The 17,143-nt window shown below is 42.3% G+C and overlaps 1 protein-coding gene across 4 annotated transcripts; it reads left to right on the top strand.

Annotated features, from left to right (window-relative positions):
* Positions 1-5,414: 5,414 nt before the first annotated feature.
* Positions 5,415-17,139, top strand: caprin2 (caprin family member 2). 4 transcript variants are annotated; one of them, XM_026326835.1, is made up of 21 exons: positions 5,415-5,592; positions 6,139-6,391; positions 6,469-6,531; positions 6,611-6,697; positions 8,511-8,749; positions 9,481-9,563; positions 10,465-10,575; positions 10,734-10,771; positions 10,914-11,090; positions 11,360-11,401; positions 11,483-11,626; positions 11,709-11,793; positions 11,903-11,952; positions 12,056-12,163; positions 12,249-12,350; positions 12,436-12,576; positions 12,841-12,985; positions 13,062-13,238; positions 13,483-13,538; positions 15,707-15,761; positions 15,939-17,139. In XM_026326835.1, the coding sequence occupies exons 2-21, from the start codon at positions 6,152-6,154 to the stop codon at positions 16,508-16,510; spliced, it is 2,715 nt and encodes a 904-aa protein (XP_026182620.1). In that variant the 5' UTR covers positions 5,415-5,592; positions 6,139-6,151; the 3' UTR covers positions 16,511-17,139. The 4 variants fall into 4 exon arrangements, with proteins under 4 accessions (XP_026182620.1, XP_026182622.1, XP_026182618.1 ...); XM_026326837.1 differs by having other exon boundaries at positions 10,866-11,090; positions 13,062-13,178; XM_026326833.1 differs by having other exon boundaries at positions 10,866-11,090.
* The last annotated feature ends 4 nt before the right edge of the window (positions 17,140-17,143 follow it).

The raw sequence follows: 17,143 nt of genomic DNA, 5'->3' as shown, positions 1-17,143 counted from the left end.
TTTGTCAAGCGTTTCCATGTGTGTCCACAAACTACAATTCACGTATGTATAGGCACTGAAAGTATAAGCATTTTTTAACTTGAAGAAAGTCATGAATTTTGATGGGATAATACTTCTGAGTCAGCTGATGTGGGAACATATTTTAAAAACTAATTGAGATGTTTTTAAGTGTAACAAATAAACTATAGAGAACAGAAGACCTAGGGATCCAGTGAGGACTATTTATACCTTCTCTAGGTTGTTAAGCAGTTTCTTTTTATCTTTTTTCTGAACTAAGGGCACACATTGTTTGTTCAAGGTCCAATATTCTACATAAAATGTATAGTTTTTCATTTGTTTAATTTCACCTTATGTTTTAAATTCGGTATCTGATCAAATCTTCTTTCACTGCTCCACTGTCTTTCTATATCTTCTGGCCGTGGAGCTGTATATTGCTGATATGCAGTTACTGGACCCACCAACTTGCACAGTGTTTCTTTTAGGGCTGTCAACAACATTTTCTTAACGCAAATTAATCGTTTAAGGCTTGACCCCAACTACTTGCCGTCATCGCAGCGCGGATGGATATCTATCAATGTGTGATAAGGGTAAGTCACAGCGAACATTACGGTACTTAATATGATGCACGTGACACGACGCCTGGGGCCTGTTTCAGAAAGCGAGTTCAATAAATTCCGAAGTTAACCCTGAACTCTGGGTTGACTGACCCTGACATGGGAAACTCCGAGTTTCCGGTTTCAGAAAACCAGATCAAAATTAGTTCAATCAACCCGGAGTTAACTTACCCTGAGTAAAGCGCGTGTCTGACAACATATAACATCATCATCAGTGGAACACAGATACAATGATTCACCATGGCAACAGAGAAGACGCGTTCCGCGTATTTTCGTCGGGAAGTGGGAGTTTTAATCGCCTCGTATGCAGAACATGAGCATATATTTTTGTTTTTTAAAAAACAACTTGAGCTGGCGTGATAGAAAACTGCTGACCGCGTCAATGCATTTTTTTTTAACCTTTCATGATCCAACATTGATGTGTTCCTCTGGTTGTGTTCAATATCCATGCAGGTGCAACCCTACAGCTGCCAAACCAACGTGGCGGCAAATTAAAATGAAATATAAAAACCTCCTTCAAAGAGATAGATATTATTATTACTGAATGATTTATCATTACATATCACAGAGCAATGCTGAATGTAGTAATAAAGAGAAGCTACCCATCCATCCATTCATCTACATCCACATCCACTGCCCAACTAGCCACTGTAAGATTGTGTCTGCTAATGATGTGCAATAAAACTAAGTGGCTATGGCAATATGAACATCATTCTTTGTGTTCTTCTAACTTACGGTGGCCGAAAAGGGCAAACGCGCCGCAACGGCCAAAACACACGCAAGAGAGAAAACACATGAGAGAAAACCTTGGAGTTATTTTTGACCAGGACATGTCCTTTAACTCACACATAAAACAAATCTCTAGAACTGCATTCTTTCACCTGCACAACATTGCCAAAATTAGGAACATCCTGTATCAAAATGATGCAGAAAAACTAGTCCATGCATTTGTTACCTCAAGGCTAGATTACTGTAACTCATTACTATCAGGATGTCCCAATATCTCCATAAAAAGCCTCCAGTTAATCCAGAATGCCGCAGCCAGAGTCCTGACAGGAACTATAAAGAGAGATCACATTTCTCCTATATTGGCTTCTCTTCATCGGCTCCCTGTAAAATACAGAATAGAATTTAAAATCCTTCTTCTCACATGCAAATCCCTTCATGATCAAGCTCCTTCATACCTTAAAGACCTCATAGTACCATATCATCCCAATAGACCACTTCGCTCTCAGAGTGCAGGTCTACTTGTGGTTCCCAGAGTTTCCAAAAGCAGAATGGGAGGCAGAGCCTTTAGTTATCAAGCTCCTCTCCTGTGGAACCAGCTCCCAGCCTGGGTTCAGGAGGCAGACACTCTGTACTTTTAAGGCTAGACTTAAAACCTTCCTCTTTGACAAAGCATATAGTTAGGGCTGGCTTCAGGCAACCCTGAACCATCCCTTAGTTATGCTGCTATAGGCCTAGACTGCCATCGGTGCCGATCGGACCATCGGTGCACTGAGCTCTCCTAAACCTCCCTTCCCCTCTCCTCCTCTCCTCACCCGTCAAATGTATATTCCACCATTGAATGTTACTAACCTTGTGCTCTCTCTCTCCTCTAGTTTGTGCTCTCTCCCTCTCTCTCTGTTCTCTCTCTGTACCTTCTGCAGGTGTCCCCAGTCCTGGAGCTGTATATCGCTGATGTGCAGTTACTGGCCCCACCAACCTGCAGTGTCTATTTGTTGTTTATTGTTGCTGTTCTTTTCTCTCTGCTCTATCCACTCACCCCAACCGGTCGAGGCAGATGGCCGCCCAAACTGAGCCTGTTTCTGCTGGAGGTTTCTTCTTCCGTTAAAGGGAGTTTTTCCTCTCCACTCTCGCCAAGTGCTTGCTCATAAGGGATTTGTTGGGTTTTTTGTTTTTGTAAAGTGCCTTGAGATGATATGTATTGCGACTTGGCCCTATACAAATAAAATTGAATTGAATTGAATTGAAGCCTCTACTAAAGAAGAGCAGTCTTGATGCCACAGTACTGAACAACTACCGGCCCATATCAAACCTGCTATTTTTAGGCAAAATCCTTGAAGAAGTTGTTTACCAACAGCTTACTGACTTTCTCATGCTAAACAACTGCTTTGACGATTTTCAGTCAGGTTATAGGCCCCATCACAGCACTGAGACTGCACTCATCAAGGTGCCAAATGACATTTATCTGAACACTGATGCTGGCAGAGTCTCTGTCTTAGTACTGCTGGATCTAAGTACTGCTTTTGACACAGTGGACCATGTGATCCTGTTACAAAGGTTAGAGGACTTGATAGGCACCTCTGGTACTGCCTTTAAATGTTTTAAGTCATATCTTGAAGACAGGACATACTTTATTGAAATTGGTGTCTCAAACCAAATGGCGTTGATATGTGGTGTCCCCCAGGGGTCCTTCTTGGTACCCCTTTTGTTCATCTTTACGTTTACTTTAGGCCATTTAATACGCAGCAATAATGTATCCTACCATAACTATGCAGATGACACTCAGATTTACATATCACTCACAGCTGGTGAATATGGACCAGTCGATTCACTGTGTCATTGCATTGAACAGATCCCTGTGTGGATGCAAAACAACTTTCTCAAAATAAACAGTGACTGAAGTAATCATCTTTGGGGCAAAGAAACAAAGAGAAAGTGTCAGCAGTCACTTTGAGTCTCTTTCTCTAAAATCCAAAAATCAGGTTATAAATCTTGGGGTAATCATGACTCAGACTTGAATTTTAACAGCCACATTAAATCAATAACATCATAAGCATATCCATCTCAAAAACATTGCCAGAATCAAAGGGATCATGTTTAAACCAGACTTGGAGAGACACATCCATGCATTTATCTCGAGCAGGTAAGATTACTGTAACGGCCTGTTCACGGGGCTCTCAAAACGAGCTGTAAGGCAGCAACAGTACATTCAGAACACTGCTGCTCGGGTCCTGACTAGAACCAGGAAGTACAACCACATTACTCCTGTTCCCGGATCTCCACACTGGCTTCCTGTCGCTCAGAGAATAGACTTTAAAACAGCACTGCTTGTGCATCTCTAACGCTGAGAACATCAGGAACAGGCCTTCTGCTTGTGCCCAGACATAGGATTTCAAGTTCATTTTCTACTATTTGCTGGTTCTTATTCTGATTTTTGCTTATGTACTTTTAACTTGTCTTTTATTTCTGTAAAGCACTTTGAATTACTCTGTGTATGAATTGTGCTATATAAATAAATTTGCCTTCCCTTGCCTAGTGGTGCCTCTGAAAATCAGATCAAACAAATCTAATTCTTCTGTGAAAAGGTTATTCACTGAATGATGAATATGTTGTGCAGAGATAAAAATATAGATGTGTTACTTCTTCATCTTGTTTTTTTGTCATGACCTCGGCCCCATTCAAAATAAATGAAAGCAACATTCATATTGTTGAAATTTTTTTTTCCTGCGGTGCTAAGTGGCTGGGCTCTACTGTGTGGTCTACCCAATAGTCACTACTTTCTTTTGTATTAGGCATTATAAGCAACATTTATGTTTTTAAAAGACTGTGTAGATGTAAATGCTGTAAGAAGATGGATGGACACTTTTCAGCCTTTATTTTGGTTCAGATTTGGCCAAGAATCCAAACTTCTTATGTGCAGATTTATTTCACATTATTAAAAAATGTAACTGAAATACCATCAAAGCAGGGGAAGGCTAACAACCTTAGAAAATCACTTTTCTGTGAACACATTTCAAGATGTCTGTACACTGCTGCCATGGAGACCGAACCCAGAGGATAGGACTGTATTAACACTTTGTCCTTAAAATATTTTTACTAGTTGTAGTTTTGAGTTTCTTGTGCTAATTTTTTGAACAGGAATGCATTACAGATGTAGGCTTTTTGTTGTTTTTAATTACATTATTTGTGCTGTAGGTCTAGTTAACAGCCATTAAATAACTCAACCTGTGGTCTCAGTCAGCTGTCACATGTTAACAGGGCAGATTTCACTCTTTGCAAAACTGCTCAAGCTATGTCAGGTTGCACAGCGGTCATAGTGAACAGCCCTTATCAGATCCTGCTACAAATTGCTCATTGGATCAAGCTCTGGGTCCTAACTTAGCCTCTCCAGGACATGAACATAGTTTTTGAGCCATTTGTTTGCAGCTTTGGCTGTACACTTGGGGTCATTGTCTTTCTGGAAATAAATCCTCTGTCAGTCCTCTTGCAATTCTCCATGTTTAGCTGCAGTCACATTACCCTCTGCCTTCAGATGCCTTCCAGGGTCTGCTGCAGAGAAGCATCTACTCATCCATCCATTAAAGATACAAAAGAAAGAACTGGGAGACTTCAGTGACACTTATATAAGTATTTACTTTATTACTTTGATTTGTTTTTCTTTATTCCATTACATTTTTTATGGGATTCTCAAACTGCAACAATACAACATTCATTCCCTGCCCTTGGGGGCTTAGAATAAGCTAAACATTTGTGTTTTTTATTAGATTTAGCACATAATGAGATGAGATTATTGTCAGCAGGGCTGTGGCTGGGATACGTTTATGGCCGAATTTTTAAATCAAACTGTTGTGACAGGTGTGTGCATCATTACAGTGCAACTTCTCTTGCATTGTTAGGTTAAATAGACAAGTTCATCATAGTCTGGATCCAGGTCTACCCTACCTATCTATATTGGTCGTCATTAATGCCGATTTTATGCCGGGGGTTACAGGTGGACCGGATGTGGATATGGTGGATCCTGTCTGCCCCGGCGGAGCGTCTGCGTGCGTGCGTGCGTGCGTGTGAGAGAGAGAGAGAGAGAGAGAGAGAGACCGTGGTCGGCCAGGGTATATAAAGGTATGAGCCAAGCACTGCTTGGCCTCTGCGAGCCGAACATCGCGCTTGGATCGGGGTCGCCGTGTTTTCCGGGCCTTTTCGGTGCGTCCCGCAGCTCTCCTGTTAACGTTTAACGCTGACTACTGGAAGACACGAGGTGGGTCGATGTTTGTGTCGGCGTAGGAAATGCTGCCGAGTTAAACTGAAACGTGCAGCGAAAGTTTGGACTTTACATGTTTTGTCTTGTATCCGGGTCGCATGACATCGGGACTTGATGCAGCATTACGGCAAACCTTAATTCGCTCATATTCCTTAAATCTTTAACTTCCCGATCTGCTAATCCCTATTCACACCCAACGCTTAGGCTAAGTAGGACTCGAGGAAAAGGACGCAGGACGCACGCAGGAGTATTTAATCAGAGTAGGAAGTCCAAAAACAAAAAGCTTTTTTTCCTTCCATGGTGTTTGGTTAGTGATGGTGCTTCTGCTGCTTTCCTGATTAATCCGGAGAGAGCACGCTGCTCAGCGGCCGCTGTAAATGCAGTGTCACGGGGTTGGCAGCTGCCCAAACCGGGATGAGTCCACCTCCATCTCCCCGTTCAAACCAGCCAGCTTGGCAGCAGCAGCAGCATCCTCTCTCTGCTGCATGGCTCACCGTCCTTTGGTTGCGTTTTTAACGACTTAAACGTGCCCCTCTCTTCCAGTGTGGAGCTCAACATGGTGCAGCTGTCTCCTTCCCCCACCCTAGATGTCTCCCCTCCACCTGAGTTCTCAGAAGGCGATGGAAGCCAGGAGGACCCCGTCACGGTTGGCGGCTCGAAGGTGGACTTGTGCGGCGGACTGAATTCCCTGCAGCTCAGCCTGGAGGTGTCCACCACCTACCCTGGGTATGAAACCTACATCGAGGATGGTATCATCTGCCTCAAACACAAAGTCCGCAACCTGGAGAAAAAGAAGGTAGGCCGAGGACTAAGGGCTTTGAAAGATAGACAGGTGAGGCAGGGACCTGGACTTTGTGTCTTGTGTGTCCACAGCTGAAACTGGAAGCCTACAAGAAGAGGCTGAACCGGGGCGAGGTGTTAAACAAGGATCAGATGGTGAGTACCGGGCTGTGAAATGGCAACAGCGATCTGATATGTGGTCTGTGCCTACGGCCCGTTTGTGTCTGTGTTCCAGGCGGCTGTTGAAAAGTACGAGGAGGTGCTGCATAACCTGGAGTTCGTCCGGGAACTACACAAAACCCTGGATGGCTTGACTCAGAATGTAAGTCTCTGGTGAGCAGGCGGCTGTGAATGCATCACAGTGTGGCAGCCCCCTAAAGGGCTCTGCTGGTGCTCTCAGGAGCATCAGGCAGTGGTGTCACACAAATAGGAAGTCTTTCATGGAGGACACAGATCAGTGGAGTCTTGTAGTCTCAGGAGTGTGGTTATCTGTTGTGGTTCTGGGTTGATCCAGCACTCTGAGTGCAGAAATGCCAGTTGCTGTCTGTACAGTCAGGATCTGCTGAAGTTTCATGTGAGTGATGATAAACTGCATGTTAAGGTTTTTGAACTGTTTGTTAGACAACTCAAGAAATGGGGAAAACACTATCTTGGTTTAGTAGAAATATATTTCAACAGCATTTGCTGCAGCTCTGCATGTGATGTGAGTGCAGACGTGTCAGAAGGCACCGTGTGAAATGGAAGTGTTACCTGCATGGTCTGTCACTTGCTGAAGAAGCACAGTAACGTTCTAGTTTGAGTGTTTCACAAGCCGCTTTAAATGTTGTCGACCCTGATGCTATATCAACTGTGAAGTTATTGATTTTTGTTTCTTAAATCCACAACTTCCATGCAAAACTGAATTGTCAGGTTTCTGCACTGTCGGTTGGCCAAATCAATGTATAGCTTTTGTTTTTATATGGAGATTTATTGCAAGTTTCCTCACTGCCATGAGTAGGGGTGCTCCGATCAATCAGTGAGCGACTTTTTAGTGCAGCAGGAAATACTGTGGATGACAAGAGGAACAAGCCAACAGCTACAAATGCAGAGATGCTCATATTTCTGATGACAAATCTACCAGTGATGCTGTTTGAGAAGTAAAGGATGTTTCTGTTACCTCATACCTATAGTTGTTTGATTGTTAAACACATTTAGATTTTATTCTAAAGCAGGCCAAGGACGCTATTTTGTTGAAGTTGACTAAAGATAGCCTTGAGCGTTGCAGATTATGCACGTATTGCTACTTTATTTTACAGAATATTTCATTTTTCTACAGGAAGGCACATTCATTGTGCAACTGAGTTGAGTCTGGACAGTGTAATGTTGCATATTCTGGGAAATAAGAGTAGTTAAGAGATTAGAGATAAATTAATTGTGCTTAATATACAGTGTGGAGCAAGCTTCAGGTTCAAATAGACACCGCATGATCGGTCCGATGAGCCCTGGTCGGAGCACCCCTGGCCACAAGCTTGCATGCAGCTACCTGCAACAGGTGTACAAGTATCTGCCAGGAAACTGCTACAGTGGAGAAATGACTTGCAAAAGTCTCATCAGCTTCAGCTGTATTTAAAATGGCTTTTTCCCTGAGAGCTGTTTGGTTTAGAGTAGGGTTTGTTTCTCAGCCGGTGTGCACAGGAGTCATTAGTGAACATACATTAGTGATGAATAATGCTGTTAAAGGTCTCAGGAGTTTTCAGATGGATAGATTAACTGAATGTTATACAACATGCTAACTGGTGAGACTTAGGAGTGTTGGTAGACCAGGCTCGTCGTTTCCATTCTTTATGACTCTAGCTCCATAGCCGCCATGATTAATATTAATACTGTCCACTTCTTGGCAAGAAAACAAAAATCTTACTTCCCAAACCTTAATGTCCTTTTGTATCCATTTTTCAATTTAAAGAATTGTATATGGAGATAATTATTTAATTTTTTATTTATAAAATCTCAGCCTTAGCTCTTCTTCTACCATTATATGAAGACATCCCTGTAGTATCTTTAAAACTTGTTTGGAATTGATCAAATGACTGCAGCTGAAACTCCTCTGTAGTTCAATGGCATGTTTTCATGTTCTGTGAATCATGCTGCTCCTGCAGCTGCTGAGAGCACAAAAGAAAGCAGTGAAAAAGGAGCAGGTGGAGAAGGCAGAGTTGGAAAGGAGGCGTCTAACCATGGTGCTCCAGGTACAGCACCTCCTGCACAGCCTGCAACAGGAGCATGTCAGGAATGACCTTCTGGCTGGGCAAAACCAGGCGCCCCGTGTCCCTGCTCAGAGGCTGCACAGCCTGAGTCAGCTCGCCACACTGCTCGGAGTTAACAGGGATAACAGACTAAGGTGAGGGCCATCAGTGAAGTAGCACAACTCTGGGCCCCCTAAATATGCAGTCTCCACTGTGTTTAATGCATCCAGTATGATGATTGTATGATTAAGTTAACATGTGCAGCTGTAGTTATTAGTTGAATTAGTATGTGAACAATCACAACATATTTCAGCCAATTGCAAGGTCTCTCCTGAGACAATGAGAAATGACTATTGTGTTGTCTAATGAAACATGAAGTCAGACTTCACTGGAAGTGTTGATTTAAATACATCAAGTGATTTATGATTCAGAACTACTTATTCAGCCACCAGTAATGGCTCAACTCCCAGGTTATATGTTGCGGTTAGTCTGTCCCTGAGTATGTATATTAGGAATGACACTGTGCTGCCAGTGCTGAAGATAAAATAAGATGAACTTTTTAACCCCCTAACAAGGAAATCCATACAGCTATGTTAGCAAAGAGTATGGAAATTGACAATTGAGTCCATCTTCTGCTAACTGGTTACATTTACACTTGCAAGATGAATCAGTGGAACGATAACAATGAACAGTTTTAAGTATAGTCCTGTCTAATGCCATAGTGACACCACAGGCTAATGAGGTGCATATTACACCAAGAGTCTTTAACAAAGTGTATGCAAATACGATGCGATACATAATGAGATAGGTAGAAGTACCCTTTAACAGTGTAAAATCAACAGGTGAGTTGCTCCCTGCCTACATGTCTGTTGTACCTGTGTTACAGTTTAGCGGAACAGATGGAGCAGGCCGCTCTGGTCTACTTGGACCTGCTGGAGGGCAACGACAAGCCAGTGGCTGGAGCCACATGTGAGTGTATGAACCACACATACAGGTGCATCTCAATAAATGAGAATATCATCAAAGTTGATTTATTTCAGTAATTCAATTTAAAAAGTAAAACTCATTTTAGATTCATTACTCACAGATATATTTCAAGTGTTTTTTTTTTTTTAAATTTTGATTCTTATAACTTACAGCTAATGAAAATCCAAAATTCAGTATCTCAGAACAATAGGATATTGTGAAAAAGTTCAATATTGGAGACTCAGTGTCACACTCTACTCAGATAATTAACTTAAAACACCTTCAAAGGTTTCCTGAGCCTTTAAATGGTCCCAGTGTGGTTCAGTAGGCCATACTATCATGGGGAAGACTGTTGACTTGACAGTTGTCCAGAAGATGATCTGTGTGTAATGACTCTGAGTTTCACTTTTTGAATTGAATTACTGAAATAAATCAACTTTTTTGATGATTTTCTAATTTACTGAAATGCACCTGTATACCAGACATATAAACCATGTCTGTGCTCTTCTTCATGTATTTATGAGTGTGGCAAAGTGACTTTTTTTTTTTTTTTTTTTTTTTAAGTTCTGCTCAGCAGTTACCTCAGGATTTGATAAATCTACATAGTTTTTAATACTCGAAGAAGATGCTGCATTGTCTGTGACACAAATGCTGCAGTTAAATGCTTTGGTTATGGTTAAATACATACATTCATCTATAGGAATCTAGAATTAGAATCGATGTAGAAAGCAAGTTGCTGCTTATTTTCATGTGTTGATCATTCAGCTGGTTAACCTGGATGGATAGAGAGATATTGAGCCTCAAATAGTCAAAGCCAAGCTATTTGTGTTAGTAGCTAGGCATTTTTGGGTGGCTGTCTTCTTAAATGTTGTTTTTTTTTTTTTTTGTTTGTTTGTTTTTTTAGTTAAGGTGTTGAAAGAGGAGGTCACCATGCTGTTGAATTGCCAGTACTTCTGTTATCCACCTCCACCCAGCAAGACTCCAGAGGTGTTCCTGAACTCTGCCAACCATAGCAGTAAGATGATGACTTACATTTACAGTGTGTGAAAACTGACCTGTACTGGCAGACGTGTTAGGGGGGAAACACATTATAAATCTTGTTTAATCAACTAGGGAGCCAACATATCACTTCATATTTCACCATATTGTTTGTTTTTCTTTTGCTCCTGTCAGCGATATCCAAGTCAAAGCCAAACAAAGTCTCTAAAGAGGTAAGGCCCATGTCCAGTTTGTCTTTTCAAATTCAGGTTTTGCAACTATAAGCATGCTCCAGGATCCACTGATGCTCTGTTGGTGATATGGCAGTCTTTCAACAGACTGTACCTGACTGACATGGAGACTGCTTCCACTCAGAACTGGAAGGAGGACTTCCAGGCCATGAGGGAGCAGGAGCCTCCTGACTGCTGGGATATGGAATTCTCAGAAAGACCCACATCACCCCAGGCTATAGTCCACAAACCATGGAGCGGAGCTGCCGCTTTTATCCCCAAAATCCCAGCCACCACCAAGAAACAGTCTGATTGCAAACAGGTAAACTATGATTGTGGAGGCCGGGTTACCCGATGTCACACTATATTCGAGAGAATTTCAAACCCTGCTAATTTATTCTTCAGACAAGCGGTCAGTTAATGTGCAACAGAGCCCAGCTTTTCATTTGAGATTGACACTTTTAGATGAAACAGAGGCCTATAACATTTGGAAAAAAGTAGAGGTATTGTTCCTGGTAAAAGGAATACTGTAGACACTGTACAGGGTGCATTGGTTTCCACACAGTAATTTACGGCTGATCTTATCCCCAGAGAAAAAAGAGGAAAGCCAAAGGAGAGCAGAACGCCAAATTAGTGAGTACAGAAGAATTAGTATAAATGTACGAACATCCCCTGTCAACCATTTGCTAACTAGCTTCGTATGACACCTAACAGGCAGTTCACATGGACATGCCTGTGATGGACATGCCTGTGGAGATTTTCAGCTGTTCATCTACCTTACCTAAAGACCCCATCCTGAGGAAGCAGCACCTGGAAGACCTCATGACAAAGATCCACAGCTCTTTCAGTTTCATGCAGGTGAAATTTGATGGTTTACAACACACGAACATCTGGTTTTGTAGCTGCAAATCATTCTTTCAAATGATCGTGTCCTATTTAGGACTCTCTTCTGGATGGTGAGGGTTCCCCACCTAATGGCCACCCTAAAGTGAGGAGACATCTGTCTGGATCTCCCTCTCCACTGGGTAACTTGAAAGTTGAAATCTGACGAGTTTAATTTGGGTTTACAGCAGGCACAACTAAACTGGAGCTGACTAGTCTGACAATACATGTTCTTCTCCCTCAAATACACAGCTCAGACAGACTTGAAAAGCCCAGTTGAGGTTCTGACTAAATCAATGCATGTAAGTGGTGTAATTTTATCTTATATGTGATAAGTCATTCATGACTTAAGTAGAAATCATTTGGACTGATCACCATGTCATCCCCATTCCCTGCCCCACTCAGTCCACCCCACTGCCTCCCAGACATACGGAGCACAAAGTGAGTCTGACTGGTGGGGATCAGTGCCTGGAGACCAGTGACCTGGAGCTTTCCCCAAAGGATCTACCTCATGTAAGGAGTGGCACATTGACTGTGATGACTGACGTGCTTTTGAATCCCACAACTTTAAGTGGCTGTTAATGTTTTGTCTATGCAGGAGCAACTTCATCTGGCTGAGAGAAAGGCATTTTCCTCCCCACCGCTGTACTGCAGGGAGCCAACCACCTCTGTTGGCTTGGAGGAGAAGAGTCGTCCTCATGTAAATGAGCATTCTTAGCCAAGTCGGAGAGGGCTGTGGTAGAGGCTGTAGATTTGCTTTGAACTATTTTCTCCTGTGTTCATAGACGCCCACAACTGAGTCAGGGAAGCAGTCCCCATGTAATGGGGTGGCATCTTGCACCTCCTCCCCCTCTCAGGGACAGACTTTCTCTACACCCCCCACCAGGAAAAAGCTCACCTCTGCACAGTTTCAGAACATCCAGTCAGTAAGTCTTTAGAAAAACTGAGATTCATCTGGGTTCATGTTTGTCATTATAAAACTACCTAAAAATGCTGTGGATTCAACCATTTTTCACATCAGCATGACTGTATAATGTACATGGCTTGGTGTAGATATAGTCCTTTGTCAGGGTTTTGGAGTTCTAACAATAACTGCTAAATGGATACTGGCCTTAACCCAGCCACATCTGAAACGGGCCTTGTTATGGGGTCTGCTAGCTATTTTGATGATCATTTTCTTGTCACTGCAGGTCTTCAAATTGAATACCTCTTCACCTCAGAATGGAGAACAGAACTACAAAGCAGACTCTGCGGTTTTCTCTGAGCCCATATACAGCACTGCCAGCACTCAAACGCCACCTGAGTTTGCACCCTTGGAGGACGAACCACAGCTGGGTATGTTGATTAAATCTGCGTTCCGAACCTCTCGGTGGTTGTCTCACACCTGTTCTGTGCTGTGTCTTCTCTCTAGTGTACCAGTCAGATTATACAGTGGGTAATGGCGGGCAGATGATGCTGTCCCCTTGCCAGTCAGGTGGAACTGTGGGTCGGCCTGGCCAGTCGTACTACGCCAGAGGATATGTGAGAGGTATGGCACGTGGCGGCAAGGGACTGGCACAAAGCTTTCGCTCTTCTGGTTGGCATCGAGGTATCTATCCTTAGCTTTCCCTTTTTTCGGTTTGGCTTTTCACCAATCTTCCCTTTCCTTCTGCTCTTTTTGCTGTTCAGAATAAAGTGTTCTCACACATCCTGGCTAAAGTTTAGTGCCACAACACCTCATGCTGAAATGGTGTTGTGAAGAAAGGTTCAGATGTTAGATGAGGTTGATGTGTCAAATGGTGAAATGGTGAAGCTGAAATGGTGAAGCTGAACACCAATTTTCTGTTTCTCAGGAGGAGCCTACATCCCCCAGACTCACCTCAGAGACCCTGTCCTCTATGCAGCCCGAGTAAGTAAATCCTTATGTACTTTTAGTGGCCTAGTTGGCTCTGAGACTGAGGAAGTACCGCAATTAGCACATGAACTTCAGTAAAGTAGAACCTTCTGTGTGTCCACGGATATATTAAGAAGACAGCCTACCATGTTCGAAGAGGGGCACCTTGTTCTCTCCAGAGAGAGTTACTCACTGGACAGATATATTAAAAAAGTTAATTGGGCTTCTTCAGACTTCAGCAGTTTTGGACCCTTGGAGCAGGATAATGAAAGTCTGAGTTCCTAACTCTCCAAACACATGAATAGAACTCAAAATTTATTCAAGTCTTCAGGATGGGCAGTTCCTGATTACAGCAACTTCCGATTAGAACCTACAGAAGCCACAGCTGCAACACCTCCATATGCTTATTTTAAAACTCTTTTACAGTGGTGGACTTTAGTCTTTACTATTAGTAATTAATGCTGTATGCTTATCTTGTGATTTTGGAATTTTTTGGAAAGTTTTCAGTCCCCTGATTTCTTTTGAATTGGTGATTGGTATCTTCAGTGTTTAATTACCTTTTGAACAACCTGAGTAAGCTGATTCAGTTTCTTACTGAAATGTTTGAGCTCTTCAGCTGTACTGGGGTCAGGCTCCTTATTTAAGATGTTCAAAGATTCCTGTTACATACAGTCCATTAAAGAGCAATTCACAGCTTATATAAAGCTTCCAGGACACATAGTAGTGAAGGAACATTTGTGTCAAGAGGATAATTGCAATAAATAAATACAGAACCCTTATGGATATTTCAATTTCCCCCTCTACATTTATAGGAGGTACACTTTGCTCTTTGGGAGAAACTGGATGTTTTTAATCATTCTGAACATTATTTTCAGGTTTTAGCTTTACAACCCCACCACATCTCACCCTTTATTCAGCTTTTAAAAGCACTTGTGCTATCTGAAAAAACAGCCATAACAGTTTATTACCCTCATCTGACTTAATGTTGAGTCTAGCAGAGGAAACATTAGTTTAGAGAGAAACACAGTATCCACTCTAAAGGCATCATTTGCTCCAAATGATGTCACATTCTGGGAAGAGCAGTGTGTCTCTCCTGTTGTAGTAATAACCCATTTTATCACAATGTTTGGTAGTATAGGTGTATAGATATTTGACCTGTAATGTATGTACAAGGTTATCAACTACATTAACCCTATTGGTTCACCTCTGATCACAGCACAGATATACACTGTGCATGAAACAAGTAATCATCCTTTTAGCATTCCTATTGCTCAGGTTCTCAGATGACTGAAAATACAGCTAAAGATCAATATTAGAAATGGTGATGTGGGGGGAATCAGTACTGCATATTCAAGAGATTAAAACAGAAAAAATCTGACTTCCAAAGTTAAGGCTGCAGCAGTATATTGACACAAACTGTGGATCTGGCTTCCTGCTCTACATCTGAGCGGTTATGTGGTAACTGTGTATATTGTGGAATAGTTCTCACCCTATAACAGGAAAAAACAAAAATAAAATTAGCAAAATTGCAATTTGTCCTGAAATTCTGTATTTGAGTTAAGAGTGCACTATAACACTAGTGACTACTCTCAACAAACTTACTGTAAATATACATATATGATATATAAGTCGCAGGACAAGCCAGAGGAGTTAAAAAAAAAAAAAAAAAGCAACATAGACGGGAAAATACAATATATGTGTTCAGTTCTGGGCTCAAGGAGAAGTAAAATGAACAAGATGCACTGTACTGTTACTTTTGGAAATGAGAGATTTAGTTCTTTCAGGAGAGAACCTTCACACGCAAAACACAGAAACATGTTCACTTTGATATAGCTGAATATAGTATATGTGTACGGTTGAAGAAGTGTGTCATGTTGTATTTTGGATAATTGTATTTATTTTGGCTGATTTGACTAAACCAGCTTATTTGCAACCTTTTAACCAAATTGCTCACTAATTATGGCCAAAAAGATGAAACTATGAAAATACAGTTCCAGTTGTAATTAGGGTTATCTTTGGTCATGAAACATATCTAGGCACTGGCTACAGATTTATACCAGATATACTAGTCTAAAAATATTACTTCATCACACAAACAAGCACAAGCCAAGACACCAGTATGCATGCCTGCACTCCTGTGTTAAAGTTCTTTTTTTTTTTTTTTTTTTTTTTTTTTCCCCCAGGACTCTGCATACCAACACAGCTATAGACGTGGAGGAGGGAGGCATAACTCCAGTGGTAAGAATGCAAACTGTACTTCTATTCCAAAGAATAATCTGTGTCTCTCAGGGCAGAGCTTTTGCATGAAAAACCTGCTTCAGCTGGTCTAAATATTGCAGTTTTGAGATATCCTAACACCTGTAGTGTTCTATAGTTGTGATTGCAGCCTTTAACTTTTGTCTTGTCCCTGAGCAGCCTGGAGCGACTCCTCCCAGGTGAGCAGCCCAGATCAGGAGAGAACCTTCACAATTGTGGATTCAGGTCATGGGGATTCACTGTCTGTATCCACTGTGGAGATCCCACTCACTCCCCACAGCCACCACCACACCACCCTACTTCCCATGCAACTCTACCCACTCTCCCAGCCGCTGCGAGTGGCCTTCACAGCCTCTCGCACAGCCAACTTTGCCCCGGGCAACCTAGACCAGCCCATTGTGTTTGACCAGCTGCACAGCAACCTGGGGGAGATGTACGACACCCACATTGGCCGCTTCACCTGCCCTGTCAATGGAACGTACGTCTTCATCTTCCACATCCTGAAGCTTGCTATCAATGTGCCACTCTACATCAACCTCATGCGTAATGAGGATGTAATGGTTTCAGCATACGCCAACGATGGAGCCCCAGATCACGAGACAGCCAGCAACCACGCCATTTTGCCCCTCTTCCAAGGAGACCAGGTTTGGCTCCGGTTGCATCGTGGTGCCATCTATGGCAGTACCTGGAAGTATAGCACCTTCTCTGGTTTCCTGCTGTACCAGGACTGAACTGCTGTCATTCAAAAGACATTCTTCTCCCTGTGTGTGGTCTGTTTGCTTTGCACTAAATGGTGATTAAACTGATTATTTCAGTAGTGTGGTCAGGCTGCATGCCCGTGCCCTTTTCACCATAAAACTCAACAGTTGGTGCATCAGTTGCCAAATGGTGTGGTCTGTGTCCACAGACATTAACCTCCATTTAAAATGGGGAATGTGACTACTTGAAATCTACTAAATGTACGGTGATAATTTAATCTGAATGTGTAGTTAATGGTGGTGCTCTGTGTGACTGGTAGTAGTACAACTGGGCTTTGATCACATGTCATCAGGCTGTAAATCAATCTGATTTCACCAACTCTAATGCAACATTATGAATTTGTGCCTTTTTGTTTTCTGAATGGCTTTGGATGACTGATCAGATATTAAACAGCTAATGAACTGAATGAATAGCTGACTTATCGGATGAACTCTACCTGAGTACTATTAGCACTTTGCTTGATGCTGGGCTCCTATGCGTTCAGTCCGACCTTGATGTGTGTGTGAATGGAAAGCTGAGGAAGGAAAGACTCTGTTCTGGGTGGTGGGTATGGTGTCAGACATTTGAGGCCAAATTGTTGCACTAACGGACTAAAGAGAAGAGGT

This window comes from Mastacembelus armatus, chromosome 23 (assembly GCF_900324485.2).
Source record: "Mastacembelus armatus chromosome 23, fMasArm1.2, whole genome shotgun sequence".
Taxonomy (NCBI): Eukaryota; Metazoa; Chordata; class Actinopteri; order Synbranchiformes; family Mastacembelidae; genus Mastacembelus; species Mastacembelus armatus.
This window is presented reverse-complemented; position numbering and strand designations above follow the sequence as displayed.